Source organism: Notolepis coatsorum (assembly GCF_963971535.1).
Source record: "Notolepis coatsorum genome assembly, chromosome: 11".
Classification (NCBI taxonomy): Eukaryota; Metazoa; Chordata; class Actinopteri; order Aulopiformes; family Paralepididae; genus Notolepis; species Notolepis coatsorum.
In genome coordinates, this window is record NC_140175.1 from 70,506,082 (window position 1) to 70,522,733 (window position 16,652).

The window sequence follows — 16,652 nt, forward strand, 5'->3', positions numbered from 1 at the left end:
GCTCCGCGCCGCGCTCTCTCACCGGCCGTCTTACCCCACGGACGCGCGCTCATCCTCGGCATCGCCATCGGTCAACCGCCGCCACCTAAGTGGGAGCACTGCGTGCCCCAGCCCAGCCCCACCGTTCATTGTAAACAATGATGCATGTAGTTACTGTGTAAATCGCGATTTTTTTATTGGATTGTCATGACAAACCAATTCTCTAATCCAACATATATGTAAAGAAACAACATACTCCAGTTAACAGTATATTTTTTTAATGATTCATTACGGCGTAATCAATACTTAATTGCGTTCGGGACCTCCATATTTTGGGGGTATTCATCAGAAAACTTGGATCCGGGATTCGGCTCCCATCAGTGGGGCAAGAACTGTGGATTTTCAGCCTTGCTCTCTGGAGCTTAAACGGAGTTTCGATTCCTGGCTAGAGGAGCGCGTCGCGGCTCATGCGCATGCGCGCGCTTGGCCAATCAGAGCGCAAAACGCCAATGCGGAAGCACTCTTGGGCTGCCTTTAATATAGACGCGTCCCGGCGGCTCAGCGCGTTATGGAGCCATACTGTGTGATAGCAACGCCGTGGGTTTGACTCCGCCTCGTGCTCGTGCGCTCCCCCATGTTTCCCGTCACTCTACACCACACTGTAGCCTACTGTTTAATCAAACAGAAATGCCGTCAAAGAAATATCTACCATTCTACCGTATATAGAATGAAATTTAAAGCGTCTGGGTGCACATTTCGACTTCATCATCAACTTACCGTACATCTTTGTAGCCTTCAGACTCAGTTTTAGCCGGGGGGACCTAATTCATTCTAAGTAATTAATCTACTCTTCTTCAAGCGTTAAGACAGCTTTGCAGACCCAGTCAGTCTTTTAACTGGATGTCGTGAGTTTGTGCTACATAATGTAGGCACTGAGATTCAATTCGGAATAAACTTTTAGCCACATCAAGGCTACGTGGGGCTCGCCAGGGCCAAGTCCAACTCAACAACAACACGTTACGAATGGACAAACTGTAACTGTCTGTGGCGTAAATCTCTACAGCACCACCAGCTGTGATTTCCAATTAATTCATAAATTCTAATTAAGGACAAATTTACCTCAACAAGAACATTAGCTGGTATCATTAACAGCACCGCATTATGCCACTAAATCCTGGAGAGAAAAGCCCCAAGCAACGTATTCTTTCACATGTCTAACTGACTTTCACTTGAGCACAGCTGATTGATTGATTGATTGAAAACTTTATTAACAGATTGCAGAATGGGTACAATACAGTATGGCTCAATACACACAATTATTAAGGGGATGCAGACCAGAGAAAAACTTTCGTCTTGTTTACATCAGGGTCCACCATTTTCAATTCATCATGACATTTATGACATACACGACATATACAAATATACAGTACTGTAGACAGTGATCATAAAAGAGAATATATTCATTAGAGGGGGAAGAAACTGTACATTCGAGGGTGTTGGGTGGGTGGGTTTCGACATTTACCGGTGCCAGTTTCGAATTGTAGCCTCCCGTAGGCGCTCTTTGAGAACGGTTTTGAAGGAGGGTAGGGAGTCACATTCTTTTACAGCTGTGGGTAGGGCGTTCCACATTGATGTGGCATAATTGCGAAATGTGTTTAGTCCATTGTTTGAGCCGAATCTGGGTTGAACATGATTTGTGGAACTCCCTCTGGTGTTGTGCTCAGGGAACAAAATAAACTTTTTGACTTACCAGCCATTTGGCTGGTAGATTTTAAAAACTACCAGCCAGGCAGATTTTTTACCAGCCAAAAATTAAAAATAGCTTTTTAGTATATCGCCATGTGTTATTATTACTATATAATACTCTCATATGCTATTTTCAATTAATATCATAAACAACATAAGGAATATTAGCATAATTTTGAGTGGACTGAAGGAATGAGTCAGCGTTAATAGTTTTAAATGCAAATAATTTATTGAAACATAGAAGTGGGGTCGGGGACACACACACTGTTTCAACTCACCACCCCCGCATCATATTGTAGTCTAGTCTGTCTTCAAACTTCCACTCCTCTCGAAACCTTTTTATATTTGAATATCAACATTATCTGTGCATCCTCAGTAATCCTCAGTTTACTACAATATACTCCTCTCCTGAGTCCTGACTAGTGACTAGGGGTGGGAATCATCAGTTTCATCACGATACGATACGATATCGATTCTTTGGACAACGATACGATATTTGCCGATATCACAAAGTCTGCCACGATACGATACGATACGATTCAATTCAGGTGTCTGCGATCGATATGAGGCGATATTATGTGCCCATTTAACACAATCAGTCACATTTAGATCAACTAAAAAAAGGCTACGGAAATATCAATTGATGTATTTATTTTTGAGCTCTTCCAGACATTTAAATGAAAAACAATCTATTGTTTTTAATACAAATAGACCTCCTGTTCACTTTTGTTTTTATATATTGAGCTTTAACACACACACAGACACACACAGACACACACAGACACACACACACACACACACACACACACACACACACACACACACACACACACACAGTCCCCCACAGCCCCCACCCCTCCTCCTTCCAAGTCCCCTTTCCACTCTCCTGTTCTCTCTCACGGTTAGCTGCTTAGCTTTTAGCAGCCAACGCGACGTTCATTTAGATATTTAACGCGACGTTGGCATAAAGGAATGGCGACGATGCAACGCCTGTTATATGCATTTGACCCGTTGCGGGGAAAAAACTGCACAGACTTATATCGGCTCGCAAAATAGACGCTCTGTAGTGCTTTACAGCAGACGCAAACACTGCTGTAATTTCTACACAGAGTTTCACAATACTGGGCGCCGGCGGATATGACTCGCGGGGATTTTCAAAATAAGAGTATCGCAATATGAATCGATCTTTTTACGTTGCGTCGATCCTATTTGATTATTGATAATAGATCGATATATCGATCTGGATCGATGTATTGTCCCACCCCTACTAGTGACTTCATCGTCTTTCCAAACGCACGCACACACACAGAGAAAGGGAGAGTGCCCCCCCCCCCCCCCCCCCCCCATTTCCCTTTCCCCAGTCCACACTGTCTGCTGTTCTCTATGGCTCTGCCGCTGATCAGGATTAGCTTGTTAGCTTACGCTAACATAACGTTCATTTCGGGCGATGTGGGCATAAAGGAATGGCAACGATGCAATGCATGTTAGATGCATTTGACCCGTTGTGAGAAGAAGAAAAAACCACAGACTTATTTCGGCTCGCAAAATAGGCGCACTGCTGTGTAGCTCTGCTCTCAGGGAACAAACTTAACTTTTTGACTTACCAGCCATTTGGCTGGTCGATTTTAAAAACTACCAGCCAGGCAGATTTTTTACCAGCCATTGGCGTTTGGCTGGTACTTATTTTGTTCCCTGGTTGTGCTCGTGGAATTCACTGACCTTTGGGAAGTATTTCGACATGTATTGTACATGTGTATCTTAGTGGTGTAGTGTATCTTGTAGACCAGGCCCATTGCAAGTTGTTGTACTCTGTCATCTACTCTAAGCCATCCTAGGTTGTCAAAATGGGCAGGGGTGAGGTGGGTTTTAGGAGTAAGTTCAAGCAGTAGTCTGACCAGTTTGTTTTGTGATGTTTGTAGTCTGGTTTTTAGGGCCTTTGAGGTGCTTTGGTACCATGAGGTGCAAGCATAGTTGTTCTGTGTTGTTCTGTGAGAGAGCTGGACTCCAAAGATATAACCTTAGAGGGAAACTCAAACTGGAACAGCAATCTTCAAGACTAACCAGGAAGGCTATGTGTATTTCTCTGTGTGGAGTTACCTTGTGGAATAATCTGGAGGAGGAGATCAAATCCAGTCAATCCATAAATATATTAAAGAGGAAATTCAAAATGATGGTGTTCACAAAATACACCAGGGAGGAAGACCAACGTATTATATGAGAATGATTTGAAGGGTGACATGAGAGTATAGTCTAGTGCAGGGGTAGGCAACCCTAGGCACGTGTGCCTGAATAGGCACGCGGGGGCATTTTCATAGGCACAGGGGGCAGCATTTAAAAAAAAATTGCTTTGAAATATTATAGTGAAATATTTTGCACTGTTGTCGCATTTATCTTGTTGAAATCCTCCCACAGGTTCTTTTTACTACCACATATTTAATTGAGACCCTTTATTTGTTTATTATTTCAATTTAGCTGGAAATACATTGCTACATCATTCAGTAACATTTGCAGAGCCTTATAACAAAAACATTATTACGGTCACCATTGTGACCAGTGGGATTAATCAACAAATTTTATTATTTATTTTTCTATTTCATTGAACATTGCACATGTTAAAAGCCATTTTTTTTCTCAAAATGTGAGTATTACCAAGTCAACTTGTGTTCTTAAAACAATGACAATAAACATAGTTTTATTAGGTTGAAATAATGTGGTTGTGTACTTATTTTTCTGTTAACTTATTATGGATTGAAAACTGAAAACCTTAATGCACAGTAACTGAACTCAATATTTTTAAGTTCTGGTAACTTATTATTATTTTTTTTTTACAGTGTAGTCTTGCGATCAATCAAAACTTATTTACACGATATACCTCACATTCACCCTCCATTCACATCCTGGTGTTCTCCATTAGGCCTGTAGGTGGAGCTATGACAGCACACGTACAGTACACACACCGATGGTGTGTGATGTGTCCAAAAATGAATGGGCAAATGTGAGTAAAATGGTCGCACTGTATGCAGCTGTTTGTCTGCATTGCATCCCCCCCCCCAACTCAGATTTAGGGTTGATACAACCATCATAATAATATTGTTAATAATAACGATAACAATAATGATGTAATAATGTAAAAATTATCATTAAAAATACCTGATTATGAGAAGAAAAAAATTACGATGCATGGAATATTGTTGAGGCACACTAGTTACAACTATATTTCAAACAGGCACTCCATGTCAAAAAGGTTGCTTACCCCTGGTCTAGTGTGTGTGTGTGTGTGTGTGTGTGTGTGTGTGTGCATGTGTGATTGTGTTGTGTGTAGTTGAAGTATTTGCAAATTGTATGGTATTATATGTATTGGTAATCGTGTCATACTTGCTGAAGTATATAGTTATTGATGGGGGATGGAAACATATAAGCTTTGCTTCTTCCATCTCCTTTTCAAACAGTGTATAGTTTTTGGCTGTTTTATTTTTAAACTTTTGGGGGGGGGGGGTTCCTCTTTTCCCATTTCATTTATTTTCAAATGTTGTTTTGCCGGACAATGGTAAATGTAGCCAAACTAACACTGTGGTTTGAAATAAAACGATTGAATCTGATTTTTTTTTTAATCATAGTCGTAGTACCATTGAATGAGTGCTCCTGTTAGAGTCTTCAGGGTATTCTTGTTTACCAGAGAGGAGATCCGGTACAAGAATCTTGTTCGTTGGTTGACTTTTTTGATTACATTGGTTGCCATTTTGTCACAGGAAAGATTAGCCTCTAGGATGGAACCCAGGTAGGTCACTTTCCTTGTGACAATATTGTCACCCACTGTAACAGAGAAGCCGTTGGCCTTGCTGAGTTTGTTATTTGATCCAAAGAGAATGGACTCTGTTTTACCCAGGTTTATACAACGGCATGCAAATTTCTCGATTCTGATTGGCTGAAACAGTCCATTTACACGTATGTATTGCGATCAGTCCACGCTTGCTGGCCCAGGACCCGCCCACAACCGAATCACATCACATCAATCCGCCGGATCACAAGAAGGTGGACAATAATCTTTACAAATGGATATGTTGATAGTGACTAAACGACTAAATATCAAGCGATTCTGTCACAGCGAATGTCTTAGTAGTTTAAACAATGTTGGATGATGTAATTGATGGGTCTTGAATCATTCTGTAACAAAAGAAAAATCGCGGATTGATTGATTGACACACACACACACGCACACACACACACACGCACACACACGCACACACACACACACACACACACACACACACACACACACTCTGCCTGCAACGCGGGGGATAGTCAGACTGAGAGAGAGCTGGGTGCTGCGCTGTTCTAAGTGAGCATGGCCTATTGAGTTGATTGATTGATTGATTGCTAATTTTATTACTGTACGCTTGGTTTCCAACTGGTTAAGTTTAGGCCCTCTACAGTAGGTTTAAAAAAATAAATAAAAGAATAGGGCGAAGAAAACGTTTTTTTCCTATAGGGCAAAGAAAACTTTTTAATTTGTTTTACCTACTTTCTATAGAAGCATCTAAGAATGAAGTTCTATGGAAAGTAGGTCTGCATTCCCTTAACAATTGTGTGTATTGAGCCGTACTGTATTGTACCCATTCTGCATCTGGTAATACAATTTTCAATCAATCATTCCAATAATACACAGTTGGATGTGTTAGTTGGTTGGATGCACTTCAAGCTGCTTCCACATGAGGCAACTTCTCTCAATCATTCCAATAATACACAGTTGGATGTGTTAGTTGGTTGGATGCACTTCCGATCTGCTTCCACATGGAGGCAAATTGTCTTTTTTGTAGTTGTGGGAACTACTTTTTCTGGCGGATGGTTTTTTCAATAAATCTTCGATTAATGTGTGTTTATTGTATAGAAATAAGGTTGGATGAATGTAGCAGTTGTATAAAAGCTTTACACCACTTGCAGTCGTGATTTGTGAACAATAAACCATGCCTAGGGGGGTCTAACGACCCTCGGCTGCGCCTCGGGCCTAACGACCACCCCTAGGCATGGTTTATTGTTCACAAACCACTCCTGCGCGTGATGTAATGCTTAAGTAATGATAGTTTGTTATCAGCGAGCCAGGTGCAGATTCTGCCGAGTTCAGAGCTGAGGGCTTTTTCAACCTGTAACTTGTTCTTGTCAGAGACCAGCAGGGCTGAGTCGTCTGCGAACAGGAACAAGTTGCAGTCACAAGCTGATGACATGCATTTGCATAAATTAGGAATAGTAACGGTCCTAGTATGCTTCCTTGTGGAACACCACAGCTCACTGGGAGGGGGGGGGGGGTAGTGTACCATTTACCTCCACCATCTGTTCTCTCCCCTCCAGGTAGGATTGCATTCAGCTCACTGATGAACTATCAAAACCAATTGCTTTTAGCTTGTCAATCAGAATGGAGTGATTGACAGTGTCGAAAGCCTTTTGGAGGTCCAGCATGACCATGCTGCCGCAGTATTTGCCAGCGTCCACCTCTTGTTTGATGTGGTCGTTCAAATAGAGAAGGCATGTGTCAGTCAGTGGAGTGGGATGTTCTGAAGCCAGATTGGAATTTGTAGATTACCTTTTTTTCCACTAGGTACTTTTCGACCTGTTCGTAGACAATTTTTTCCATTTGGCTCCCATCACATGGTTTATTTACAAGCCCAAGAAAGTGCTATGGGCCCTCCTGTCCCTTCGGGGACAGACAGAACTAGAGGCTGTCCAGGGGCATGGTCCCCCAGGAAGAAAATCCTTCAAAAGAATTGCTCTGAAATACTCATTTCTAGGGCCTTTTGATGAAGGATATCTGACAAAATCGGTACCCCCTGTAGGCTACTTTAAACACTTTCACATTAAACCATGCCTGCATGGGGCACGTATTCCAAGCCAAATGAGTGAGATCATGAAATGAATGGCCTGGTGGTCTTGCCCAGTATGCCCGGGCAGTAATCCAGGTATGCACTTATGGCAGCCATTTTGTGTCCTTTCTAGTACTAACCGTTTGGTTCTGGGGGGGACAGCAAATGGTGAAAGTACTCCATTTGCTTAATTAAAACTGTGGCCCAGATGGTAATTCCTCACAATTGGGGCTGCATGTGTTAGAATATTAAGAGAGTGAGATGGATGCCAGAGCATCTACAGTAAGTAAAGCTATTACGTAATAGCTTCTTGTAGAATACCACAAAGACTTCCAGTGTAGCTTATACCTGTGATAATCGACCACATTATAATGCAGTGGTTTTCCAAACCTTTTCTTTCTCTCTGAGGAACCACATTTTCAAAAGTATTTTTCTCTCAATACCCAAAGTGATTATTATCATTATGTAGGATAATCTAACATACCGCCATATGCAATAATCATGCAATAATATGTCAGAATAATTTGTAGACCCATTTTTATTTCCATATGGCCCTGATTTGGGTGGTATACCAACTCTGTATCTTTCTCTCTCCTTCTCTCTGTCAGAGGGGCTACCTCAGTGGTGTGTAGATGCCGCCAGAAAGGTACTCAGAAGCCCTACGCTGTCAAAACACTCAACAAAACAGTAAGTCCTGCTTGTCAGGTTCCAAATGAACTTTTTTGGCCCCCTTAATAGCTTTTTGGGGGCACTGAATGGTATGATGAAAATTGTTATTAAACATCCGTAAAAAATACAATAATAATAATAATAATAATACATCAGATTTATATAGCACTTTTCCTAATGCTCAAAGACACTTTACAAAACTATACAACTATAAACAACCTCAAAAACAACTTAATTTAATTTAATTGAATCATTACATTCACATTCATATTCATATTCTTAATACTCTAAGCCATTACTGTAAAAATGCAGGCAACTTCCAACCATATTCGATTGTAAATAATATAAATGTTCTAGCTCTTTCTCCAGGAAAAGAGTATACAGTGAGTGGTTGGACCCACAAGAGTAGATACCACATTATTTGACAGTATAACCAGGGCTCCAGCTTAACCCTTTCTGCGCCAAACACGAGAAATATCATGTTTCAAATTCAATCGCTGAGCGCCAAAAACGAGAAAACTCGTTTTTAGATCCTTTTTTCTTTTTTCCCCATTCTTTAAAAAAAAATTATCCCTCTTTCTCAGATTTTTCTCTGTTTTCTCCCCGTCCCAATTTAGTCGTTGTGCCAATTCCCCCCCCTCCCCTACCTGGTTGTTGTGCGCATGTTCTCCTACTGGTTGGTACAAGGGAACCCTGAAGACGGGGGCGGGGCCCCTCCAAAGCCCAGACCCCCGACGCTGAAAGATCGAGCCTCGCAGGTGAAAAGATGCGACGGCTGTTACCTCGAGTATCGGAGGGGACTCGTGCTATGTATGACTTAAGGCCTCTGCATGCTACAGCAAATTCAAAGCAACTTCAACACAACATTGGCGCGATTTCAGCGCGCTTGTTGCAGACAGTCTTGTCTTGCTTGGGCGTTGCGTACCTGTGTCCAAAATCTAATCTAAAGACCCGTTGCGTTGGTATTGCGTAGCAGTGATTGGTTGGTAGTGAATGGGGGCGGGGCTGTCATAGAATAATATTGTCAGCGAGGAATACTATCCGCCATTGTTGTAGGCAGCAAGCTATGCTATCAATATTAGCTAAATAATTAGCGTCATAACTGGCCTTTTTCTGAAAACCCAAGCACATATTGTTCCATAGCATACGCCTTCAGTTGATCATGACAAATCCTCTCTTACCTTGACGATTAAAAAGCCTCCATAATTTAGTAAATAAAGCTGTAGCCAGCCAGCTAGCATTGGTGATATTCAAAATGCTATCCACATTAGCTACATAGCTAACCAACTAAATACAATGGTATCCTGAGGTAATGTTAAATACAACGTTTGCTAGTCGAAATGACTGGACACACACAGGGACAAGTTAAACATCAATCAATTAATTTATTCCAACAGGTAGTTTGAGCTGCATGTGAGTCGGTCTTTCTCTCCTCTCCATTGGAAACCAATGAAGTTACGTTAAAGCACAGAACCGGCTGACAAAAGTTAAGCTGCTAGCAACAGACACTATAATACTTCCGGTCGGGGGATTTCAAAATAAAAGTGCGACGACTAAAAGCACCGGAAATACGTTTATTTTGTACATTATCTAACGTTAACACGAACCTAAACTAACTTTAGATTAGTTTAGGTTCGTGTAACGTTAGATATTGTAAAAAATAAACGTATTTACGGTGCTTTTAGACTCGCTCTTTTATTTTGAAACCCCCCGCCCGGAAGTAAAAATGATGCTTATTCTTCTGCCTGTTATCAATGGGTTGGTTGAGAAGGGAAGCGTCATCTATCTAGGGAACCTAGCTACGTACGGGGTACAATGTTACATAGGCTGCGCGTTGATTTTGCAGAAGCATAAAGGTAGAGTGTCTGCAACACTGTTGCTTTGTCGATGTTGTGGTGCAGTTGCTCTGAAGTTTCTGTAGCATGCAGAGGCCTTTAGTCCACATTGCAGCCGGCTTGTGGGAGGCAAGAAACAACGTTCGAAGACAGGGGAGGGTTGAATTGGACGATATGAAAATTAGGATGGGAGAAAAATAGAAAAATGGGAGAAAAAGTTAATCAAACAAAAATAAAAAAACATATTTATACTCTAGACGGTATTTTAGTATGAATGTGTGAATGAAAAAGTAAAACGTTCCTACATCCTGAACGATAGATAATTGATGTTGAATGGGCCATAGTAATGTCAATTTAGCAATACAATTTCAAAAGTTATAGCCCTGCAAAGAAGGTGAACATCTCCATAGACAAATAGCGCTGGCAGAGAGGCTACACGGATGGATATAAGCTCCGGCAGAGAATGGGTTAATGACACAATTTCTTTTCTTTTATTATTCAAAAAAATAAAACTCTGTCCACACGACTGGTTTAAACCCTGCACCGAGTGAAGTCATATGCATGTAGTACAATGCCAAAGCAGTAGGTGGCGATGTTGTTCAGACATGAAGGCCATTTCAACCAACCAGGGCCCTATTCCCCGTACCTGGTTCAACTAAGTCGATCAAGAGTCCCATTATCCAGATTCAGTTAACCCGATGTTTGAAGCCGGGATTTTCCTGTTCCTCGAAGGTGGATTCAGTCTCGTTAACTCGAACCAGACTTGAGACCCAGGATAAGTGCGCGCGGCCGCTTCAGTTGAAAAGCCAGCACTTATCGATAGCAGAGATCCTGATTTTCTAACGGCATTGATTGATTAATTGATTTAAAACTTTATTAACAGATTGCAGTACGGCTCAATCGCCTCGCCGACAAGTTAAATGCGTTATCTATAGGCTAATTTTAAGTCCCTCATTACCTCAATCAATCAGATTATATTTCTTTAAACTTGCCTGCTGGCAGTAGGTTTATGGATTGAATAATCAAATGAGATCTTGCTAGCGAAAATAATTAGTTAAACTGTTATACAGAATAAGGATACGGCTCTCTTACCCATTGATTGATGTATGGTGGATATTTTACTTATCTGCACTGTGGTGTAACGGTTTCTGCTTTTGACTTTCACGCAGACGGCCCGGGTTCGAATCCTAGTCTTTTCTGTAACACTTCCTCCGGTCCTGGTCCTATGGGACCAGGATCCAGACATTTATATTCACAACCTCCCATCAATAACAATAACTCTCAGTCATCATTTCCAACCGGTGGGCTGATGCCGATCTGGCATCAGCTCACACACCAACTCATTATTGTTTATTGTCAGTTGTGTCTGTTATGTGTACTATCTGTGTTGTTGTTGTTGTTGTCTCCACTGTGTTAGTCTTGTGTTCCCCTGTCTGTGGGTTGTAATTATGTTTAGTCTGGTTGGTTATTTGTTATTGTTTTCCAGTGTACTCTGTGTTCTATTGTTTCTGTCTACCACACCTGTGTCTTGTTTGTAAATTACCCTCTGTGTCTTGTCAATTAGTCTGTGTGTATATAGTCCTGTCTGTCCTGCCCTGCTGGGCGCGATCATTGATAAATGTTACCTGTGTGTGTACGTGTATTAGGGGTGCACCGATATGAAAATTGGCCACCGATACCGATACCGATTGTTCAACTAACACAATCGGCCGATACCGATACCGATAATTGTGGCAAAAAATAAGTATTTTTAATTTTTTTTAATATTTTTTTTACTATTTTTTTTTAATATTTTTTTTATTTTTTTAACTAAACTACTGTATATTTGTATGTGTGTTTGTATTTGTAGGCCTCTTTACTTACTTAAAAAAGGAAACATCAAGAAATATGTTTATGGTATCACTGATCCCTCTCCCAGTATCGTCTGGCGGCCTGCAGAGGGATACTATTTTCTCAACCAGAGCTTTCAACCAATGCAATGGAACCATTCTGGCGGCCTGCAGCGGGATACTATTCTCTCAACCAGAGCTTTCAACCAATGCAATGGAACCATTTTGATTGACAGTCGATTCGGCCAATTACGCCACACCGCTAGCACCCACCTCCTGCTTACCACCAAGCGTTTATTCATTTTTCTACTTCGGGGCATGCCGCCATTGATCTGCTTGTGAGAATGCGAGTCAAACTCAGAACCACAACAAGCTAATAAGTTAGCTGCCCGGCAGTGCCCGCCGACCAGCGCGCTCCACAGGATGGCCAAACGAGACACAATGATTTTACTGCAACAAATGTTATAATAAAACAAAGCCTTTCTATACATTTGTCTGGTTGAAAACTTTATTAACAGATTGCAGAATGTGTAGTTGGGTACGGAATGAGCAACGGAATGTAACCGAGCTATGCACGGCTTGCTTGCTATCTTCGGGTAAATACTATGCTGATGTAATTGAACGTGTAACTAACTATAATAACGTTAATGCCACAAAACGAATGTTTGTGTCATTTTAACAGCAGATACTTTCTTAAATGCCATCCTCCCGACAGAGCGGTGTTGATGGGGAGCTCTGATGGATTCGCTTGGTTGTGTTATTACATTAGCATTGAACAGCTAACCGAAAGCTAGGGTTAACTAATGTTAAAGGTTTAGCCATAACGTTACGTTGGCTAAAGTTGGGGCTATTCTTAATCCAGTAATAATGGCTGCAGACCTGCAAGCAAAGTACAGCAAGTTGGCAAAGGAGTATTCCAACGTAAATCACATTTTCACCAGTAACGTTAGTCGTCTGCCTCCCGGCTATGAACGGACTCGGAGTAATGCCTTGCTGCTATGGGTAATAATAATATGCTGATGTTATTGTCCGTGTAACACTAACTATATAACGTTAATGCCCCAAACGAATGCCTTGTTAATCATAAATAGTAACTTTGATGCAGTAGCTTGTGTGTGTGTGGGGCGGACGGCGGGCGTTGTGCAGGTAGGTCGCGAGTGAACTTTTTTTTTTTTTGCCTTTTGACGCTACACAAATGGATGGTTAGTTATCGGCGACTGCTATCGGCACATTTGAGCTTATCGGCCGATAGGCCGATAGCAGTCAACAAGGCACTTATCGGCCGATACCGATACCCGACCGATATATCGGTGCACCCCTAACGTGTATGTGTTGTGAAGTAAACTGTTAATCGTCACGTGCTGTCTCCGGTCTCATCAATCCATACTCTGCCATCTGGGTCCAACATGACTAAGAAGCGTACTAATCGTAACAGAATGATCGCGCCTAACTTGGACCCGGCAGAGAGGAGAGACGGAGCCAGCTTCGCGCTCGGGATCCTGGGCGCTTCCGTCCTGCGTGCCGACCAGGCGACCGCTCTGGGTCTGGCACCATGGGACGCAGTGGCTGGGCCAGCGGCACCGATGATATCGGGTGCTTGCGCCGCGGCCACCCCGGTGCTGGATCCCTGGGTGGGAAGTCGCCTGGTCCGCAGGGGAGCGTCGGGGACGGGGCGCGGATCCCGACGCCACAGCCCCAGGGGAAGGGGTTCCCAGGACCGCAGGTCTTCCTCGCCGGTCTGGTCGAGGTCTCCTCCGCCCTGGGAGGTTCCAGAGAACGAGCCACCACCATGGCAGACCTGGAGGACGACGTCGGATTCCGCTGCCGGAGGGACCCCGGTTGGGGGTCCTGCACCGCGTCCTGTCGCCAGGGAGCCTCCGGTTCGGGGTTCGGCGGGGGGTCTCGCCACCGTGGAGACCCCAGCCCCAGGTCGCGCTCCGGAGCCGTCGTCTCTTCCTCCCATCCTTCCCTGCTCCAGCCCTCCTCGTCAGCCCCCTCCCCCCGTTCCTGTTCCCGCAGGCCCCGTCCCTCGAACCCCCGTCCTCCCCCCCCTCTTTTTGCTGATGCGGCTTCCGTCCCCCCCACCCTCCCCGTTCCCGGGGGGCCTGTTGGGTCGCCTGGGAGTCGACCTTCGAGGGCGGGGTACTGTAACACTTCCTCCGGTCCTGGTCCTATGGGACCAGGATCCAGACATTTATATGCACAACCTCCCATCAATAACAATAACTCTCAGTCATCATTTCCAACCGGTGGGCTGATGCCGATCTGGCATCAGCTCACACACCAACTCATTATTGTTTATTGTCAGTTGTGTCTGTTATGTGTACTATCTGTGTTGTTGTTGTTGTTGTCTCCACTGTGTTAGTCTTGTGTTCCCCTGTCTGTGGGTTGTAATTATGTTTAGTCTGGTTGGTTATTTGTTATTGTTTTCCAGTGTACTCTGTGTTCTATTGTTTCTGTCTACCACACCTGTGTCTTGTTTGTAAATTACCCTCTGTGTCTTGTCAATTAGTCTGTGTGTATATAGTCCTGTCTGTCCTGCCCTGCTGGGCGCGATCATTGATAAATGTTACCTGTGTGTGTACGTGTATGTGTTGTGAAGTAAACTGTTAATCGCCACGTACTGTCTCCGGTCTCATCAATCCATACTCTGCCATCTGGGTCCAACATGACTAAGAAGCGTACTAATCGTAACACTTTTCCTTCTTTTTGCAATGTAGGAATAATTCAATTTGGTGCACGTTGAGAGCTATATAAAGAATGACATCCTCAATGCATGTAGATTTATAATATTTTAACTTAAAACTAGGCTACTTTTGCGTATAATCATTAATATTATATTCCAAAAAATTATATTGGAAACGCGGGGTTTCGAACACCGGTCGCCCAGTTGCCAGGATTGAGCACTACCGCTGCGCCACTGTGCCAGACGGGATAGATTCATTGTTTATCCAAGACCATCAATGGACAAGAGACCTGTGTTTAGAATATTTTTTCTTTTGAATGAAGTTTTATCTCTTTATTCTCAAATGCATTAATGTGACGTCAACGGCTCATTCAATTTCTCAAATCCGTCAAACAGCGCATCTCATCAGACATTTTAATCCCAGTTACAATATCACACAAAATCCACAATCCACGCATAGACACTTCAATTTTATGCTTGAATGAAACACAATCCGGGCGCTCCGTTAAGCAAATCTACAGCGGAGAATATATGAAACTAATCAGAGCCAAACGGCCGATAGGTTTCATTCATTAAAAATATCCCCGCGGGATTCACATTTGCAATGCGCCGTTATTAAAATAACCACATGCAGCGTGTATCGCGACTCCGAGCGCCGTATATGACGTGCATTATTTTATTTAGGACAAAGTAAATCTATAGGCTCAATATGATTTATTATCAGCATTTAGTTCTATTATTATACATTTCAAAAGCCCCCTCTAGGAAAACGAAGCACAGAAACATAATTCAGAATGGTATAATGGGATCTAGACTGTGAGAATCATTTCAGGAAGCGAGCTGTCATTTATTTGCGGGGGCGTGGCCATGGTTCATCCGGCTAACTGAAGTTAACCCTGCTCTCGACCAGGCTCAAACTTTTTGATCTGTTGTCATGGTGATTTGGACAATCGCGCGTTGGGGAATGGGAAGGTCCGGCTTAAGTCAGACTAGACTGGAAATTATCCGGCTAACTCAGTTATCCAGGTACGGGGAACGGGGCCCAGAAGGGTTAGGGTTAATACCGGAAATATACACGCAGCCCTGGAACACAAACATCCCTCCTTGCTCACAGCCATTTAGCCAACATAGCATTTATTTTTCAGCAACAAAACAAAGTGCAATAAACAAAAACGGATACATTCACTGTGTGTTCTGCCTCTCATTTGTTGATGAAACAAAACCAACATCAACACAATTTACCACCAAGAGCGGATAGTTTAGTCTCACAAAACGATCTCCGGTGTTGTTAGCTACATGCTAATGTGAATGGCATTCTCCATGTATATAGTTAGCATCGAGGCTATTAACGTTAACGCTAGTAGAAATGGATGAAAACTTTATTTAACAGATTGCAGAATGGGTACATACAATACGGCTCAATACAAACAATTGTTAAAGGGATGCAGACTGTTGTAGTTTGGACTGGGTTTCTTATAACAATAACTTGACAACACGTGAGCTTAGTTTAGCCGCAGCTTCAGGTTTACTCAGCGTCAGGTCAGGAATGCGACAACAGACATCAGTCGATCACAACACTCTTCAACACAGACGATATACGTTTAGAACAAAAGTTTGTTACAATAATTTTCATATAACGCTACTTGGGACAGCTCTGCTGTAAACACTGGAAATAACCTCGGTTTCTATGCCCACACGCAACCACTGCAACCGGGGAGGCGCACAAAACTTCACCCTGGACTCCGGTTTTCAAAGACCGCGGTTGCAGTGTAGCAAAACCCCGGTTCTGTATCACACTAGCTCACGCTCAGCGTTTCATGCATATATCTCGCTTCAGCATATATACACTGAATAATTTCACAAATGTACCTTTAAATGCCAGCATTCATCTGGCCACACCCCCATCCGCTTACCTATATAAGCAGGGATGGTGCCACACACTCATCTCCTTCTCAAATTTCATCACAAGCAACGTGTTGCTCATATGTCCACTTGACGTGGAGAAAAATATTTGCTGGAAAAGCAATGTTTACGAGGAGAGGAAGAACAAGGA

General features: G+C 42.8%; 1 protein-coding gene across 1 annotated transcript in view; it reads left to right on the forward strand.

Annotated features, from left to right (window-relative positions):
* The window catches only part of camk4 (calcium/calmodulin-dependent protein kinase IV), a gene marked incomplete at both ends in the record, with an annotated part of 138,327 nt that overhangs the window by 46,120 nt on the left and 75,555 nt on the right, over positions 1–16,652 (forward strand). Inside the window, one exon of the mRNA XM_084324956.1 lies at positions 8,189–8,267. Within this exon, the coding sequence (XP_084181082.1) occupies positions 8,189–8,267 (79 nt within the window). The remainder of the gene's footprint in view (positions 1–8,188; positions 8,268–16,652) is intronic.